Here is a 19,752-nt window from a genome sequence, read left to right on the forward strand (position 1 = left end):
TATATATATATATATATATATATATATATATATATATATATATATATGGATTATAATTATCCAAATTACAATAATACCCCTAAACTACTCTGCGGCTCCGGCCCTTGCTCACTTGACATTACCTATGAGCCAAACTCAACAATCTTCCCCTTGGCGGATATCAAACCCCTATGAAGATTAACTACATAATGTCATATCCTAGCAATTTTGTGGCGTGTAATTCTTACTTAACACTGAGAAACATGTAACAAGTTCAAACAATGTTTGAACTTGTTACTGGTGACTGGCTTGATCAACATATCAGTTGCAATCTCTGAAGTGTGAACCTTCTGAAGTAATATATGTCTGGATACCACCAACTCCTTAATCTTGTGAAACCTCACATCAATATACTTGGTCCTAGCATGATACACCTGATTTTTCTTCAAATAGATAGCACCCTGACTATTACAATGCATCTGAACTCCACTTTGCTTAACACTCAACTCTTTCACTAACCTTGTAAGCCATAACGATTCCTTGACAACTCCAACTTGCCATGTATTCGGCCTCAATTGTAGACATAGATACTATGGATTAAACTGGTGATTTCTAGCATATAGGCCCTCCCATAAGAGACCTTGATGCCACATATCCACCCAAAACCTTAAGGCAGTGAGGATATGGGTCACCTCTCTTATAAAACCAACATTTCATACATTCTTGGTCGATATGTGACTTTAACACTTTCATAATTAAAACCCAATAATCTCCCCCACAAGTGTGATTCACCCACATCACTAGCCTTGATCCACACTAGGATCCACTTCTGCCACCCCATCAAGCCATCCTAACTCTGATACCACTGTTGGGAAGTTCGGGGAGCGAGGCCCAGAAGTGTTAATGGAAAGAAAGAAAGAATAAACCATAATGTGATGTTCCATTCAAGTAGTGAATTATACGAAGAACTATTGCTAGGTGAAAACGAAAAGGATAATACATGATTCAATTTACTTATCGAACAACAAAAGATATGCTAGAGCGAGTACTAGTTAATTAATTAAGGTTACCCACAAGTTGTTGGTACAATAAGGGATCCAAAAAAAGACCATCATCATAACTATGATATTTAATATTAATATCAAGAGGAATATCCATCAATTTTTTGATTGGAGACCAACCATTGAAATCAAATATGTAGCGTACTTGTGTTGATGGAGACAGATGCCCTTAGGTGTATAATAAATCTTAAGACCAAGAAAATAATATAGATTACCAATATCTTTCACATGAAATAAGGCATGTGACTGCTATTTAATTCGCTGAATGGAAGAATGATCAGAACCAATGATAACCATATCATCAACATACAAAAGAAGTAGAAGAATACTGTTAGTTGTGCTATGAATAAATAGTGAGGAATCATATTGAATTTGAGTAAAGGAGAGTCCAAGTAGAGTGAAACAAATTTTTTCTTATCATGCCATGGGCGTCTGTTTCAAATTGTATAAGGAGTGTTTATGCTTGCACACATGCTTAGATGGAGAGAATAGACTTTGAAAAAGTCATATAACTATCTTCAGTCATGTAACCATGAAGTAAGACATTCTTAAAATCCATTTGAGAAATATATATATCTTCTTTTAGAAGCAATTATAGCTAGTAGAATGCGAACAATTGTCATTTTCAAAACCATTGCAAATGTCTCATCATAATATACATTACATATTTCTGCTTGTCTTCAAAGGAAACCAATCGAGCCTTGTAGCGGTTGAGGGGTCCATAAAAATTGAATTTCACCAAATACACCCATTTGTAACCTATGAGTTTAATATTAGGAGGAGAAGAGACAAAATCCCATGGGAAATTATCTTGAAGAGCCTGAAGCTCCTCGTTTATTACTTTTATGTAGTGCACATCTTTAACAGTCTGTGAATAATAGGTAGAATATATATTCTAGAGTGTGATGCAGTCAAAGAAGTATGTGAGGAATCATACTTGTTTGGTAAATATGTATTAGTGCTCAAGTTATTCAACCAGCAGACATTGTTCAACATATACAAGATCAAGTGAAAGATCAATATCGAGAAGGAGAGTGGGAACTTGTTGTTTGTATTTTCTAAGAGATACATTGTCTGATTTATAATGTTCTATAGATTGAAGCGTAATAGAAATAGTGGAAAGAATAGCAATATCATTAATGATATGAGAAAGACAATGAAACATACATTGATTATAAAAAAATGGCACATTTCTATAAATGTGAAAGTGATGTTTAAAGTCATCATAACACAACAAACCCTTATAAGAGTGATTATACCTCATAAATTCATACTTAACAGACCGTGCTCCAAACTTATGTTTTTCAAACACAGGTAGCTGTAAAACACACATATCCAAAAGTATGTAAATCACAATAATCAAATTGAGTTTTAAATAGATGAAATAATGTAGAATCAAAATCAATAATTGTAAAAAGGAATGATATTGATCAAAAAGACAACTTCGGGCATGGACTTTACCCAAAATCAAGATGGCGTAGAAGCTTGAAGAAGTAAGGTGCGTGTAACATCAAGTAAATGAAGATTCTTGTGTTCTGCCATCCTATTTTTTTGGGTTATTGGGACAAAACCTTTGAAAAAAATATAAATTTCTATTGAAGATACTCTTGAAACTCAAGAGACATGTACTCACCATCAGAATTAAAGCATAAATTTTTAAAACTTGCTCGAATTTGAGTTTCAACATATGGAAAATTTCTTAAATATAGAAAACACTTTAGATTTAGACAGAAGAAAATTATTCATGTAAAAAAATATAATCATAAATTAATACCATAATGTCTTAACGGTTGTTTCATCGAGATTACATGTGCACGATGACGGATTCTACTTCAACTGTGGATAATGCAACACAAATTACTTCTTAATGTTCTATGAGGCAAGTGAATTTCCCAGTAAATGACACATGCCACTAGTACTTTTACAATCCAACTTACAATTAGAGAAATCAAAATCAGAGTATCCAATCGTAGCATAATGAGTCCCTTTGAAGGTACCATACACCATTTAGTCATGTGCTAGTAAAATACCTCGTAATACATTTTTTTGTAGTGATGTGTGAGTTATTAGGGTTTTCTTGAAAGCATGCACACATAGAGATAACAAACATGATATTAAGAAGAGGTGTAATGAGATAGAGAAAAGAATCGATCTTATATCAATCTTTTATTTCTTTTACTGGCTTGTTTATCTCATCTTTGTCTAAGTTACTTAAAGTATTCATGGGAGTTGATATAGGTGTTTATTTTTCCATTTTGAATCTTTTCAATTGCCCGTTGCAGTATTTAGCTTGATTTATGAAGGTGGATTTTGTTTGATGTATTAGTAAGTCAAGGAAGTACCGAAGTTCACCCATTAATGATATTTCGAACTTATTTTTTATCATATTAAAAAAACTCTTACACAAAGATTCGTCCGTAGCACCAAATATGATATCATCAACCTAAATTTGCACAAATAAAACGTCATGCTCATATTTTTTACAAATAATATTGTATAAACCATTCCTCTTTGAAAATTATTTTCAAGTAGAAACTTGCTTAAGCAGTCATTCTTGGCTATTTTCTATGTAAGAGTAGCAAGTGTAAAATGTAAGAGTAATGATACCATAGAATGTATTAACCGTAATATAATGGTTTTCAACTTAAAAATTGTGAAAAGAACGAACAAAAATAATATATAATTAATGGTTGTCACTTAATCAGAAACTATAAATCAAAACTTGAGAGTAAAACTTTTAACAAAGTGGATTAACATGTTAGGCAATGATTCGTTTAGTGACTTCACCTAATACATGAGTATGATATCATATGTTGTAACAAATGAGACCAAAATACTATTTACTGGTGTATGTCTATAACGCCAAAGTATATACAATAATTCAATGTGGAACAAATTCATAAGCCTCACAATAACATCCATCAATTTTATTTATAAGTTTTGTTTTCTCGTATGTCTTTAACTCTTTATCCCTAAAGCAACTAAAATGTGAAAGTATTCCTACTTGATTTTTAATCCAAATTATTACGAGTTCCATTTATTAGAAATTTTTTCAATACTAATAAATTGTTATCCATTTCTCAAGTAAGTTTCTATTGGAGGTAATAGGTGTTTTCAGGGTAAAAAGTGTGTATATTTATTTGATGTTTCTCTCTTCTTTTATAGGGAGATTTAGGATTTTCGAGGGACTTAGAATTTTCATGCGGAATGATAGTTGTCTAGATGCACAAGTGTCATGGTACATTTTATTATCTGACAGTTCCCCTTCAATCATTTGCATGAATCAACAATTATCTGATTTTGGAGTTTCAATTCAAACATTGAATAAAAGTGTGTGCATACTATTTTTTATTTTTTGTTTGTTTTTTATGACGGTACAACTGATTGAATACGAACATACGAGGCAAATAAATACGATTATGGAATCACGAACAAACCCAAAACCATGGTCAAACGCAAACACAAAACCAAAATACGAAATCAGTAATAACCGCGAACAATAGATCACAATCAAACATCGAATCACGATCACAAAGTAAAATTGGTTGCAATCAAACACAGAATCATGATCACATAGCAAAATCGATCATAATCAAACACTAAATCACGGTCGCAATCAAAGACGAATCAAGAGATTGCGGCCAAATTCAGATCTCAGAATCACAAATGAACAACAATTCAGAAAAACGTCCAAAATCACGATCCCAATTCTTAAAATTGAGAATCACCATGACAAAATCAAGAGATGACACAAAACTACAAGCAGCTACAACAAATGCAATCAAGGTTTCAAAAAATAAACAATTTTGAGATTTTTTGATTTTATTTTTGAAAAAACAACATAAAAATCTGCTTAAAATAAGTATCATTGAGTTTTGGTCCAATGGTCAATGACATGGAGGAAAACTAATTTCCCACTCAACATATAAAAGAAGTGGCTCTAGCATTGCTACGAACTCAGAGCAATTACATTCGAGAATTTCTTTATCTACCTCCCTACCTTCTTGGTCACCCGTGGCGAAAACCCCAAAATGCCCCTTGTTTCGGAAATGCATTTTCGAAGTCATTTTTTTCCAAATTTTCCTAAAATTCGGAAATGTATAGCCGAAAACATCAAACGGAAGGTGTTTTCGGAGATGCATTTCCAAAAACACTCATTTTTAGAGATTTCGAAAGTACACTTCCGAAAAATTACAAACCTCCATCCACCACTTATAACCTCCATCCACCACTTTTGTCTGTTTTGAAAAAATGCTGCTATGTGTTTGACTATCATTTTGAAAAAAAAAAAATCACTGTTGCCATCTCCTATCGTCGGCTACCTACGCACCACTGTCGGCCATCAATATATGTTGTTTCCTTTTTCTTCAATTTAATTGGAATGTTTATTTCATCAAAACAATTATCTATAATTTATTTTAATGGCTAATATGGTGTAAAAGAAACATCAAACCCTTCAGCCTCATAAAAGTCAAATAACCGAAGATTTGCAACAAAAAATTAAAATAATTTCAGCAGCAACAATTTTGGAATTGGAAAATAATTAAAGGAGAATAGAAGATTGCAGATCTTCTGTCATGGATGCACATAATTATTATATTCGAATAGCGGCATTTTTTCGGAGTGTTGGTAAGTGGTGGAGGGAGGTTATAAGTGGTGGATGGAGGTTCTGCATTTTTTTCGGAAGTGTACTTCCGAAACTCTCAAAAATGGGTGTTTTCAGAAGTGTATTTCCGAAAACACCCCCGATTTAATGTTTTCGGAAGTGCATTTCCGAACTCTGGAAAAATCTAAAAAAAAAATTACTTCAAAAATGCATTTCCGAAGTATGGGTATTTAGGAATTTTCGCTGGGGGTCACCCCCATTGGGGGGTTAATAAAGAAATTCTCTTTAGTTCTTGAAGTTGAGATAATCTGCATGCAAGAATCAAATTATACTCTAGCAAGCTACTAGTACTAGGTACTTTTTTTGCATGAGTAAAACTTAATTTACCATAAAACCCTCACTCTCTCACCAGCAATAAATAAAGTTAGTACGGAAAACAATTAGGTTTGCATGAAGGTAGCAATATTGTCCTGAGGTGTTTAATTAAAGGAAGAAACTAATTGCAAACTTTTTGTAATGATGGCACGAACACACGAAGGTTCCTACTCTAACGGTATACTTTACACACACACACACATCTTACTTTCCTATATAAAATGAATGAAAGAATCCCACTACTCATCATATCCAGCAATAATATAAACTCATTGGATCTCGATCTTCATGGAAAAGAAAACGGGAATGGAAATGGTGCACCCGAATAAGTCAGCAGCAAACAAGAGCTTCAGAAAATTTAGCTCATTTCCTCCTGTTAGAGGAAGTATCAAGAGGAGAATGTTCATGTCTATGTTTGGAAAAATTAAGTACGGCTTCTGCCACCCAATTCTCTTCAGCTCAAGTTAGCCATTCTCCATATTTATGAGTCAATATTTACATATATTGTAATCCAGTAATAACCTTGCATATGTATGGTATTTATATAGCAATATTAATAATGGTGCATGTATACCAGTGTTGTAAAATAGCAACAACTACAGCAGCATTATAACGGTTATGTAACACTGTTACATTGCAAAGTTCAAATAATATGATAATTTTACAATGCTGAGTTGACGGCACTGCTATATACTTAATCAGCAAATTAACTTATCGTAATTAATAGAATGTTGGAGAAAATGTAATATTAATGTTACTTCTAGAATTAAGTTGTGAGTTATTTATCTTGCATTTCGAACTATTAAAAGTAGTATACCATCAAATACTTGTCTTTTATTGCGTTTTTATGGGTGCTAAATATTTATTGAAGCTTTTGTCATCTCTAATGCATCTTATTGTATCACTGAAAGCCTACAACACAAATCAAAAACAGTATGTTTTAATCTAATTTGGTGACTTGGAGAGTTGGAGTACTTTATAGACAAAGAACTTTCTCTGCTTCATGTGCATGTGATTATGAAGCAAGGTACCCAATCTCATTGATAGTCTTGTTACCCATCTCTAAGGTGGCAAACGAGTATGTCCGTTCCGTTTAAGTCCGTCTCGTAAAAGTCTAGAAAAAAAATAGTACTAAATGGGATAAATTTTCTAATTATCATGATAAGACTGTAAGTTGTGCAATTATTCAAAAGAATCATTCATGTGAATGGAAGCATCAGAATCACGAAACCATGGATGAGAAACATCCACTACTAGCAAATTCGCTTTTAGTGACCGAATTAGAGACCAAAAATTTTTGGTCACTATAGTGACCGAATTAGCCACCAAAATTTAATATTCATGAGCCAATTTTAAGTGGTCACTAAATCGGTCACAAAAAATATTTTTATATTCAATTTAATTTTTTATATATAAATTAGAGACCGAAATGTCGGTCACTAATATTTTTTTGTTTTCTTTTTCTATTTTTAATCCTCTTTATTATTTTACTATTTCCTTTCCATTTTTTTTTAAAGATTTTAATTCTCTTTCAAATTTAAATTTTTACTAAAATTTTCATATTTTTATTGTTTTAACGTATAATATATTTATAAAAAACTATATGTATATATGTTTAAATATAAAATATAACAATAGTTGTTAAGTGGTGTAGTGGTAAGTTGTTATTAAAATACACAAAGGTCACAAGTTTGATTCCTAGGTATCACAATTTTTAATTTTATTTTATGAAAAAGAACACTAAAATCGGTCTCTAAAATCGGTCACTGAATTTTGCTCAAAAAAAAAATCGGTCACTGAATTCGGTCACAAATTCAGTCTCTAAATTTCGGTCACTAAATTCGTCGCAAAAGCTTAACGACTAGCACTTTTTCAACCGAAAAGTAATGGTCGCTAAATCGGTCTCTAAACGTTTTAGTGACTGATTTTAAAGCTTTTTCGGTCTCTAATTCAGTCACTAAAAGCGAATTTTCTAGTAGTGATCATAAACCATGTGATTGGAACCACTATTAGATGCACAAGTAACAGAAGGATCAAGTGTAGAATTTATAGTTGCATGGAATGTCTACACCAAACATTGTGTTGGTCGTGGATGACGTGCATGACAATCAGAAGCCCAAGTCTAATTAGAGTTTGTTAGCCTAAGTTATTTGTATATAAATAAACATAGTTTGTAATTCAGTTTGTATAATTCAATTCAATAATAGAATCCTTATTTGCTTTATTCTATCTCTTCCTAGACATGGAATTTCAAATATCGAAGCAATGTATGATGTTATATCAAAGGAATTATGTCAAAGAGATACTTAAGAGATTTAGGATGGAAGACTCGAATCCTGCATCCTCACCTGTCGAACTAAATTTGAAGTTGGAGAAGCATGAAGAGGAAGACAAAGTCGATGTTACTTTGTTCAAACAAATTGCTGAATCTCTGAGAGGTATGTGTACAACAATCGACTTGATATAGGTTTCACAGTCGGATTAGTGAGCAGATACATGAGTGAACCAAGGGTGTCACGCATGAATGTTGCAGAAGAATCCTAAGATACTTAAAAGGATCGGTAAACTATGAAATTCTATTTCGACGAGATCTTAATGTAAAGAAGCTTCGATTACTTGTTATTCAGATGTTGAATGGTGTAAAGATAAAGAAGATCGAAGAAACACAACTGGTTATTACTTTCAAGTCTTTGGGGCTCCAATCTCATGGTGCTCGAGAAAGCAACCTGTGGTGGCATTGTCATCGTGTGAAGCTGAATATATAAAAGGATCATATGTTGCATGTCAAGTAATTTGGATCAAATTTGTGCTGGAAGAGATCGAAGTCGAAGTGAAGAAACCTTTGGTGTTGAAGATCGACAAATCCCTGAATTTGAGAAAGAAATTAGGAATAATTCAGATTTATATGATTAGTGTATGTTCTACAACTTGGATTATAAAGGGTATGTTGAGATATTAGATATAATTCAAGTTGAGTAATCCAAGCTCAAGCCCAATAAGGGTTTGTTATCCTACTTAGGATACAAGTTAATTGTATATAAATAGACATAGTTTGTAATTCAGTTTGTACAATTCAATTCAATAATATAACTCTTATTTGTTTTATTCTTTCTCTTTCTCTTTCTCTCCTTACAAAAAGTGCCTCACGCACTAACACTTATTACAACTATAAGAAATATGTCCAAATTATTTGCAAGAGAAACATTGAACATGTAATATATCACGACCTTTACCTCTACTGTAAGCATCATATACAACTGCCATAGACTCAAAAATGATAACTTCGTGAGACATGGCTCCTTGAGTGATGAGATGTTCTTCCTACCTTATAAGTTCTCCAACACATGTATTCAAAGAAGGAATGAGATTTCTTCCATGATAAACTGACCTCGACTACTAGTATTATAGACCTCTTGGAGAGTTACGAGAGAAGTCTTGGGAATATCAACATGTATAAGAGTACAATATTCTATCCACATTCAAAAAACCAAAATAATATTGTTGAACGGATAAATTACATCACTTGTAATTGGTTATCTCTAACAAAAAAAGCTTGGCTGCATTGTCTTGATTTGAAATACTCTTCAAATAGTTTCACATTTTTTCAGCGGTTGAAAATGGATGGAAATTATTAATCATTTGAGAATCAATAATATTAAAAATTCAAATGATTATTTGAACATTTTTTATTTCTCACGCATCTAATATAACTTTATTTGTTGGTGTCTTGGAGATGTCATCTAGTGACTCCATACTCCCTTTCTCTTAACATAGTTATTGAATTGAAATTCACAAATTGGATAATTCTTACCGGTAAAACAGACACAAAAACAAATTCTCTCATTTTTTGAAGTCATAGTACAAGTGGCACGAAAAACTCTAGAATATGATTTATCACTAGATAAAACAAATCAAACTCACATGGAGCACGTTGTTTATTTGATTTCTTAAAAACAACAACTGATTGAATAGGAATAAAGAAGTCAAACAATCACGAATATAGAATACGAAACAAACACATAACCAAATCCAAATGCAAACAAACACAAAACCATAAGACATAATCAGCCACAATCAAGAATAATAAGTCGCAATCAAACATTGAATCTCAATCACAAAGTAAAATCGATCACAATCAAACACCAAACCACGATCACAAAGCAAAATTGATCGCAACCAAACATCAAATCATGGTTGCAATCAAAGACGAAATCAAGAGACAACAACTGAATTCTGAACTCGAAATCACAAATGAGCAACAACCATCTCAATCCTTAAAATTTAAAATTACAAAGACAAAATCAAGAGACGACACGGAACGCAAACAACTACATCAACTGCAATCAAGATTTCGAAAAATAATCACGAAATAATTTGTGATTAAGAATGGAAGAAAGAATTTCATAAATTTTTATGTTAAAAATGTGGTTAAGCCTAACTCATCCCTACAAAACTGACTTGTAAGGTGAGAATTCCATCTGGAATGTGGGAATAAATAGTGGATGGTCCGATAGCATAAACCAAATAGCATGTGGCCCACCGAATCTTAAACGAGACTCTTGATATTTTGTTAAGAAATATGATTGAGCCTAACTAATCCCTACAAAATCGGCTTGTAGGGTGATGATCGCCTTCACTTATAAGGACATATTCAAGCCATATATTGTCCGGCGTGGACTCCTACTATTTTAGATTTTATTTTTGAAAATTAGCATAAAAATATGCTTAAAATAAGTATCATTTGGTTTTGGTCTTGAAGTCAATGACATGAAGGCAAAATGATTTCCCATTCAACATATAGATGAGATGACTGTAGCATTGCTATGTACTCATTCCAATAACATTCTTGAAGTTGAGAGTAATCTGCATACAAGAATCAAAATTTTATTCTAGCAAGCTAGTACTAGGTACGTTTTTGCATGAGTAAATTTAATTTACCATAAAACCCTCACGCTCCCCAGCAATAAATAAGGCTAGTACGGAAAATAGTTGGGTTTGCATGAAGCTAGCATTATTGTCCTCGGGTGTTTAAAAAGGAAGGAACTAATTGCAAATTTTTTGTAATGATAGCACGAACACACGAAGGTTCCTACTCTAACTATACTTGAGACACACATCTTACTTTTCTACATAAAATAAATGAAAGAATCCCACTACTCATCATATCCAGCAATAATACTCATTGGATCTCGATCTTCATGGAAAAGAAAACAGGAATGGAAATGGTGCACCCGAATAAGCCAGCAGCAAACAAGAGCTTCAAAAAATTTAGCTCATTTCCTCCTGTTAGAGGAAGTATCAAGAGGAGAATGTTCGTGTCTATGTTTGGAAAAATTAAGTACAGATTCTGCCACCCAATTCTGTTCAGCTCAAGTTAAGTCATTCTCCAGATTTATGAGTTAATATTCACATGTATTGTAATCCAGTAATAACCATGCATATGCATGGTATCTATATAGAAATAATAATGGTGTATGTATACCAGGATTGTAAAATAGTAACTACAGCAACAGCAACACTATAATGGCGTTTAACACTGTTGCATGGCAAAATTCAAACAAATTACGAATTTCGCAATGCAGAGTTGACGGCAATGAGATATACTTAATTGTCTTATCACACCCTGTAAAAGATCTCAAAAAAACGGGACTAACATTAACTTTTCCCTGAAAAAAAAAAAGAATTTGGGGCAGAACAGATCTGCCTCCTTTAAAATCTAAAAATTGTAAAAAAATTTCTTAAAACCACTACCCATAAAAGTCTTAAAAAAATAGTTCGGAACAAACATATTAGAAACTAGCTAAAACTTTACCCCATCTTACAAAAAAATACTGACAAAATAGACATAAACTTTGCTCCATCTTACCAAAAAAAAGCAAAGTGTTTTGTTAGATCCTTTTTGTCCCTTTCAAAATTTGTGCCTGATTCATTCACTTCAATTAAGTATCAGATTAGACGGAACCAATCACTGGGACCAGACTATGAAAAAAAAAAACATGGAGGCCTGGGACACAAGCATTCAACTTCAATTAACATGTAAAATAAATAAAATATTGTTTTAATTTGCTGATCAGCTGCATTGGTCCGAGTGGCTGGACCATGATGGAACTATGCAAGAGCTTAAAACTGCACATGATAACCATATACTCCCTTTTTTCTTTCCAATCAGATTATTTGAAGAAAACTGTGACACTAAAAAGAGATCTGATATTATTGAAAACACGAGTCAATAAAATAAATATGAACCATATACATATGGGTATATGCAGTATATCTAACAGTGTTTTAATTGAGAAAGTACACACATGTCTGAATGTTTCTAAGCACACCCACAAAATGGACCCCTCAAGCTAAAGCCAGATGAACATTCATAATTCATAAACTCCAACACAAGCAATATGAACAATAAAAATATTTATATCTCAATCAATATAACCTATTGGGTTTAGAAGATGAAGAGGTTTTTGATTTTGCAAAATCAACAAGATCTTTGAAAAGTGCATCTTCTGGCTTCTGTTCTTTGGTTGGGGTGGATGGATTCAGAGAGAGATTTTGTGTTTGTCCCACCAAGCTGTCAGTAGACGAACTTGATCCATTGCTCGAATGAGATGAACCTTTTTGCTCAAAAAACTGTTGTCTCTGATTATACTTTGAAGGTGGGGGCGGAATGACAACAGGAGCTTGTGTATCCCAGGGAGCTGGAGGCAGCTGTTCTGAAGACTTCATGGGAGATGGCTCGTCGTATATAGGCTGTTGGCTAAAAATTGGTGATGAGGTAGTAGTCGAATGAGGATGGGGTGAAGACTCTGTTGGAATAGTTGATGAGGTAGGATTAGGGCTAGAATGATGAGGAGCTGCATATGAAGTTGGTTCTGAGTTTTCAAGGGATCCTTCTGCCTTGTACGTATCACCACTAAGATAGTCAACCATGCCAGTACCAGAATAGACTGGCCTCTTTGATGCTGGTGGTGGGGGAATAAGTGAGGTCGTCCTCACTGACTCTGGTTTCCTATTCTTTGCATGAGTATCTCGTGAAGACCTGAAATCGCAGTATTTAAATTTAAATCAATACAGCTACTATCCTAAAAAAATAATATTATAACTACAACGAAACTATGAAGAAAGAGAAAGATGAAGCAACTATGAAGGATTTGATATAACACGAGAACTTTTGTGTTCACCTATGGGCTAATTGACCAAAATCATCTTCTGAGTCATCATCTTCATGGTTTACATTTACAAGCGGCAGAACTGGAGTTTCAACTTCTCTTGCACCTGAATTAGCAGTTCCTTTTGCAATATTGTCATGTTGACTGAGTACTCGCTGAAGGCTGTCATTCAGTGCTAATCCCAGACCTAAAAGCTCCTCATCCCTAAGGTTAAAGCAAGCCAAGTAACGATTAATGTTGTTCTTAATTATACAAAGAATATAGTTTAGTCATTAAGAACTTACAGTGTATTGCTCACAAGAAGCATGACCCGTTTCTGGTAAGAACGACACTGGTCAACAAGATCAACAATCACTTCATCCTTCAGGCCCTGGCATATTTTGTTCAGAATGTTAAGAAACAACAACTTAAAGCAACAAATTTGTACGGAACAAAAACATTGAATATCAAAGGAAAAGCATCAAGTTTGTACTATCTATCCGTATCTCAGCCCTGCATTTTCATAGATCCAATATGTTCTAGATCCTACTGCCCCAACTGGTATTAAGGGAAAGTTTGAAGGAACAGAATTTTATTAGAGAACTTCTTCACGTGTAGGAACCAACTGGCATCAAGGGAAAGATTGAAGGAACATAATTTAATTAGAGAAATTCTGTGTGTACAATTCCATGCATATTCAAAAGCGTCTAACTTTTCCAAGCAATTTCCGAGTTACTCACTGACTGCCAACTAGGCCTATCTATCAAGAAACTTAATGAAATCTCACCAAAAAGACACAATTCTGCAAAGCCAGCATAGAAAAAAGGCATAATTCTTAAACTCTTAACTAGAATTTTTCCAATCTCACACCAACAGCTTATTTTCATTTTGCAAAAATGGGATAAATCCCTGATCCAAAATTCCATAATGTACAACCCATCGACTGGCAGAACTGAAAACATGGTTGTCAAAATAAGCAACTTCTAAGTTCAAACATATATTTCCCATAAACAAGAAAAACTAAAGCGAAGCAACATATTGAACAAAAATGGAACTACAACAAAAAAATGATATCACCTCGGGGTCTTTCGGATTCAAGGCACTGAGCATTTCCGTCAAAACATCAGCCAGCCCTTGAGCATTTTTAATCTCTAGTACACTGATAATAAACAAAATTAGTAAGAGAAAGAGATAAAGTAAAACTAGTGGATCTTTTTTATAAAGCAATAACGTTGACAGAAGGAAGAGTACAAAAAACAAAAACAAAAATGAAGATCGTTAGCTCAAGGGAGTTCCAAAATACGGATGCAGATCTTAAATCTTGGGCCAACGCCAGACCGATATGAGAGATGTACCCTAAAGGTGGGCAAATAGCAAGGGAAACTAATACTCCTAAATGCACCAAGCCGATATGAGGAATGAACCCTTAAGGTTAACCAATGAGGAACTAAAATACCCTTACTGGTCAACCCATGAACCCAAAGAAAGAAAGAAAGGGGATATGTTCAAAAAATGTAAATGGAAAATATAAAAACCAAAAATTTACTGTATTCTCATAATGATGTATGAGCATACAAAGAAATTGTAGAATTTGTCATAATGTTGTATATAATCGAATATATAAAACAGGGGTCCCTAAAGACCCTGTTATTATCTTAGATAATGAAACATGTATAATAAAATCATTAACCCCACACAACAAACACAAGAATTAGAACAAGTGTATGATGGAGTTCAAGAAGTACCTAAGGTCAGATGCATCTGATTGAAGAGAAGCCTGAATAGCAGCATCATCAAATTCTGCAGCAGAATGAATAATTGGCTGAGTTTGAGGAGGTGTGAAGAATGGCACACTATTTTCTTCTCTTGGTGGAAATTCAACTCCAGCAGCCTTTTAATCCAAAAAGTAACAACTCAATTAGACGTCAGTTTTGAGCTGTAAATTTTTATAAATTGTGTTTGAGGTGAAGGTTTGATTGTTGTTTACCAAATAATCAATAATGCAAGTACACAATTGTATGCAGCTTGTACAACAATGTAACCAACCATTAACCAGCTTACCAAAAATACCAGAAAAATACACTGATGTCTACAAGGCTAAGTTGGTCATGTATAAATGCAATGCGACAAATACAAAAATCTGCTCCAGACAGGCAGAAAGTACTGATATGACAGGTATGTAAACAGCAACATTTATTACAGTATAACTATACATTAGGAGAAATGTTGTGCAAATCATTTAACAATCTAATTAGTGCTTATAAGTTGTGAAGTATAAAGTAATCTAAGAAAATGAACTAATGTCTAGATTCGCGAGCCATCACCTTTAGTTCGTTATATGCTGCATAGTATTGGGGGAAAACTCCACTTGGGCCTCCAAAAGCTTCTTGCCATGCATCAATTAAAATCAGTATCTTTTCTCTCACACTTAAATCCGGCTGTACAATCAGGTTAAAATATTGTAGCCATGATTAAGAAAGTCTCCCACTTGCAAAATTTAGTTGCAGAAAGGCATTGGTGAAATATAAATATCTAGTGTCAAAAATCAATAAATACCTTTTTCTTCACTATCTTAACCATTTCGTGCAATATATCACGCTCAATGATCTGCTGAAATACACTTTCACCACAATTTTTAGTAAGGGTCTCCAGTACCTACATCAAATACAAAGTATCCGTGTCAGGTAATCACTACTTTTCATTACCTCCAGCAAATTCATCTAAAATTATTTATTAACCATGGAACAATAAAATATGACTGAGGCTTTTAAATAGCTTACAGTTTGAAAATGTAAAAATAATATCACATGATTTAACCCATGAGTAATGCTAGTAATGCACCCTTTATTATTGGTTTGTTCTCTAAAAATTCATTTTAGTTGCTTCGTAAAAAGATCACTTTTTTAAAGAGTGTCGACTTTGAAGAGAATAATTGATAGAAAGTGTGTTAAAGATTTTGTGTTTCTATTTTTTTTTCTTTTGGAATGTCTGATTTTATTAATCAGAAGGTGGTGATAAATCAAGTGCCACAACTGCAGAAATACAAGGAGGGGTTTCTTCAATCCAAACCAAACAAAATCAGAACCAGACGAAATAGCAAATTTAGCCAAGTAGCAAGCAGCTTAAAATGCAACACGGCGAACATGGAAGAAAAAAAATATAAATACTTGAAAGAGTATGTGTTTCTATTGTTTCTCTTTAACCTAGTATATCCAAGTAGATAAAATATTCAACAATTATCCAAGATTAAAAGAATATAACACTGACAAAAAGAGCCAGCAGCTGTGTTTTGGGATTTTTACTGCCCAAGCGCTTCTTAAGTATCTTCAATGCATCCTTTGCTTGCCTGCAAATATAATTTAGCTCAGAAGAAATGATCAGGAAAATTTTGATGATTGAATATCCATGAGAAAAATCAAATCAAACATACTTGAGTTCCAAAACTACAAAGCAAAGAAAGAAAAAATTAAAAATGGCTTCAGTTTATTTCTAGTCCTCGTATTGTAAAAAGAAAATGGTTTTAGTCTCCCTAATTCAAGAATATTATGCCCATAGTATTAAAACTGATAGAAAAAATTCCCCATCTACTGCTGACATCACTCTATTTGCATTCAAGTTACACTGTTGTCTGTTGAATATGATACAACAATCAAAGAATTTCTCCAATAGGTGGAGTTGGATTCATTGATTAAACATCACCTTATTATCTTAGCACTAACCATGTCTAATGCAGACCATGTATTTCAAAGCCTTCTTAATGGATTGACATCTTGTCAGTCTCCCTTTACCCAACTATTTGATTACTTTCCACATGATTTACCCTCCAGCATTGTACTCCTATATGTCTTCTACACACATGCCCAAACCTCAATTCTCAAAATGCGACATGTTAATAGTTGTCCCATCCCATCGCCCATCTTATCAAAAATTTCAATGAATCCCCTAGGAACTGAAAGAAAGGGTATGTCGATGGTAGATATTGCTATTTTATTCACAAATAGTTAAGTCCGTGGCTTAACAAGCTTCAAAGTTGACAAAACTATAAATGATATACAGATCACTTTGTCATATATGATGTCCCAAACAATACAAATTTTTAAACAATCTAAACAGCCAAGAACTCTTGTCTAAACAATCATAAACAAAAAAATGAGCATAACAAACAATACCTAGGATCCATATTAATGATATCACACAATTCTATGTTGATAGCCCAATCTGGACCAATGAGCAAGTCACTGGTAGCTCTCTCAGCACACGAAGCTGCGTTATTAGCCATGACTTAAGCCTCCAATGAGTCAAATCCTTTACTATCAAAACCTTCTACAAATCGAAACCCAAAAAACAAAAACAAATCAACAATATTATTAGTTCCAAAAATCCACTCATAACATCATAAAGCAACATACAACCTCCATCACTGCATCAATTTTAAGCATATTATCTAATAAGTAATCTAAAATTTAAAATACAAACATCCAGAAAGTCAATTCAATATGAAGAAAACAAAACGTAGAAACAGACAAAAAAAAACGGAACGGTCAAATAATCGGCATAAGAATTGACACTAAGAAAATTGATTCTGGTAGCTGATCGGAAATCTTAAACCCCTAGAAGTAAAATATAAAACAGTGAATGGTTGAAAAAGTAGAAAAATGGAGAAATAGGAGAACGAAGAAGGTGAAGAGACGCGGGAATAAGGATCGTGCATGGATAGATCGAATTGGAGTAAAAGATAAGAGATTGAACAGGCGAAGAACTGTTTACAACCATAGCTGAAAAGGATCGATTATAGGTAGATAGAACGGTAGAGAAAAGAAGAGAAGAGGGGGTTAGTTTGGTTTACCTGTGAAAGTAGAAGATGGAGAATTGGGAAGCGATTTCGATCGAGAGAGAAATGAAGAAAGTGAGATGAGAAGAGGAAGACGAAGAATAGCACTGAATTTTAGATTGGGAACCGACTTTATTTTTTTATTTTTATTTTTTTGTTTCTGGATATATTAAGCTTTTTCCTTGCAATCCCCCCCTCCCTTTTGTTGTTTTGTCAAAAAAAAAGTGAACTCAAATAAATGACAATTCAATTCAATAAAACTCACGTGGATATTCTCGCTAGAATCCGCACTAAATTTCACAGAAAATTTTTATTTTTATTGAATTTAATTTCGAATATGAGTTCTCTCTGTTTTTAATGACAAATAAAATATCTAATAAATTAAAAAATTAAATTACAAGAAAAAATTACAAATAAGATAATATCTAATATCTCATGCATAAATATGAATTTGATATCCAATGCAGGTTTTATTATTGGTATGGGATTTTAAAAAAAAATAAAGGTATTAATAAAAAATATCTTTTTTACAAAATATATGACTAACTAAATAAATTATTTCACAAGAAAACATCATTATAATAGTCTTAAAAAAAACAAAAATGGTCTTAAAATACAACAACAAAATTAAAATACATAAATATATTAATTTATGTATAAGATAATCATAAATATATTAAATTTTCAAAAATATTTATTTTATTATTAATAAGTAATTTAATGTTGAAAAAAATATTATTTAAAATTGTTTTAATCGGCAAAATATGAATTTTTTTAGATTATTTTACTTTATTATTGGAACTGTTTTACTTTAGCAAAATTTCTAAATTTCAGTATTTTTTTGGTTTGATTGTATAACTAGATCTTTTTACTAATATTGTTAAAATAAATACAACTCTAGAAAATACTAGTATGTTTTTTTCCTTGTACTAAAAAATTAATCAAAATAGTTAATTCATTTTATATGAGTTAAAAGATAGTGTACTGAGAGTGTAAAATAGTTTTACACTATCATTCAATAGAGAGTCATCAATCTACCATGTCATTAAAGTTTTTTTAAAAGAGAAAAGGGGATATGCACTGACAGTGTAAAATATTAACCATGTATCCAATTAAAATACAATTTTAATTTAAATAAACTAATATGACATGGCAATTGTAAGTATTTTGATTGAATGTATGTGTAAAGTTTGTTTACACTGTCAGTGCACTACCTTTAAACTCTTTTTAAAATTAAAAAATATTTTAATTAGATGCATGGTGGTGATTGGTTGACAGTGTAAAAATATTTTACACAATCACTGCTGCGTGACCCCCTTTTCTCATTTTACATACGGAAAGAACTTAGTACACATGATCAAAACATCACTAAAATAAAAATGTTAGCACCAGTACTATATCTTCTATGAATCCAAAAACAAAAAGATATTAGGACAGGTTTCCTACTTTGACTTTGATGAAAGACGGAAGAAACAATCTAAAGTCCGAAGCGCGTTTTTCTTTTTATTTCTTTTTGTTTTTTACAAAATTGATTAATTTTGAAATTTCACTTATAGCATGTTTAGATTTTCTTTTGAAAGGTCTAAAATCAATTATAAATATAAAGATATAAAATTGATTCTAAATAATTTTGAGGTGTTTGTTTTATCAAAAGTAAAATTGATTTTGCTCCCATAATTGATTCTATTTGAAATTAGAATTTGTAGTTTATATCTTTAGAATTGATTATGGGTATTTTTATACTGCAATTTA

The 19,752-nt window shown here is 32.6% G+C and overlaps 1 protein-coding gene across 2 annotated transcripts; it reads right to left on the reverse strand.

The window, feature by feature from the left end:
- Positions 1-12,206: 12,206 nt before the first annotated feature.
- Positions 12,207-18,172, reverse strand: LOC131632596 (TOM1-like protein 3). Of its 2 annotated transcripts, none has more exons than XM_058903334.1 (10): positions 18,016-18,172; positions 17,339-17,492; positions 16,437-16,515; positions 15,726-15,824; positions 15,494-15,607; positions 14,915-15,060; positions 14,247-14,328; positions 13,475-13,560; positions 13,203-13,394; positions 12,207-13,060 (listed from the first exon to the last, which is right to left on the reverse strand). In XM_058903334.1, the coding sequence occupies exons 2-10, from the start codon at positions 17,446-17,448 to the stop codon at positions 12,448-12,450; spliced, it is 1,521 nt and encodes a 506-aa protein (XP_058759317.1). In that variant the 5' UTR covers positions 17,449-17,492; positions 18,016-18,172; the 3' UTR covers positions 12,207-12,447. The 2 variants fall into 2 exon arrangements, with proteins under 2 accessions (XP_058759317.1, XP_058759318.1); XM_058903335.1 differs by having other exon boundaries at positions 17,339-17,489; positions 18,016-18,168.
- Positions 18,173-19,752: the final 1,580 nt, after the last annotated feature.

This window comes from Vicia villosa, unplaced genomic scaffold (genome assembly GCF_029867415.1).
Source record: "Vicia villosa cultivar HV-30 ecotype Madison, WI unplaced genomic scaffold, Vvil1.0 ctg.000968F_1_1, whole genome shotgun sequence".
In the NCBI taxonomy this organism is placed as follows: Eukaryota; Viridiplantae; Streptophyta; class Magnoliopsida; order Fabales; family Fabaceae; genus Vicia; species Vicia villosa.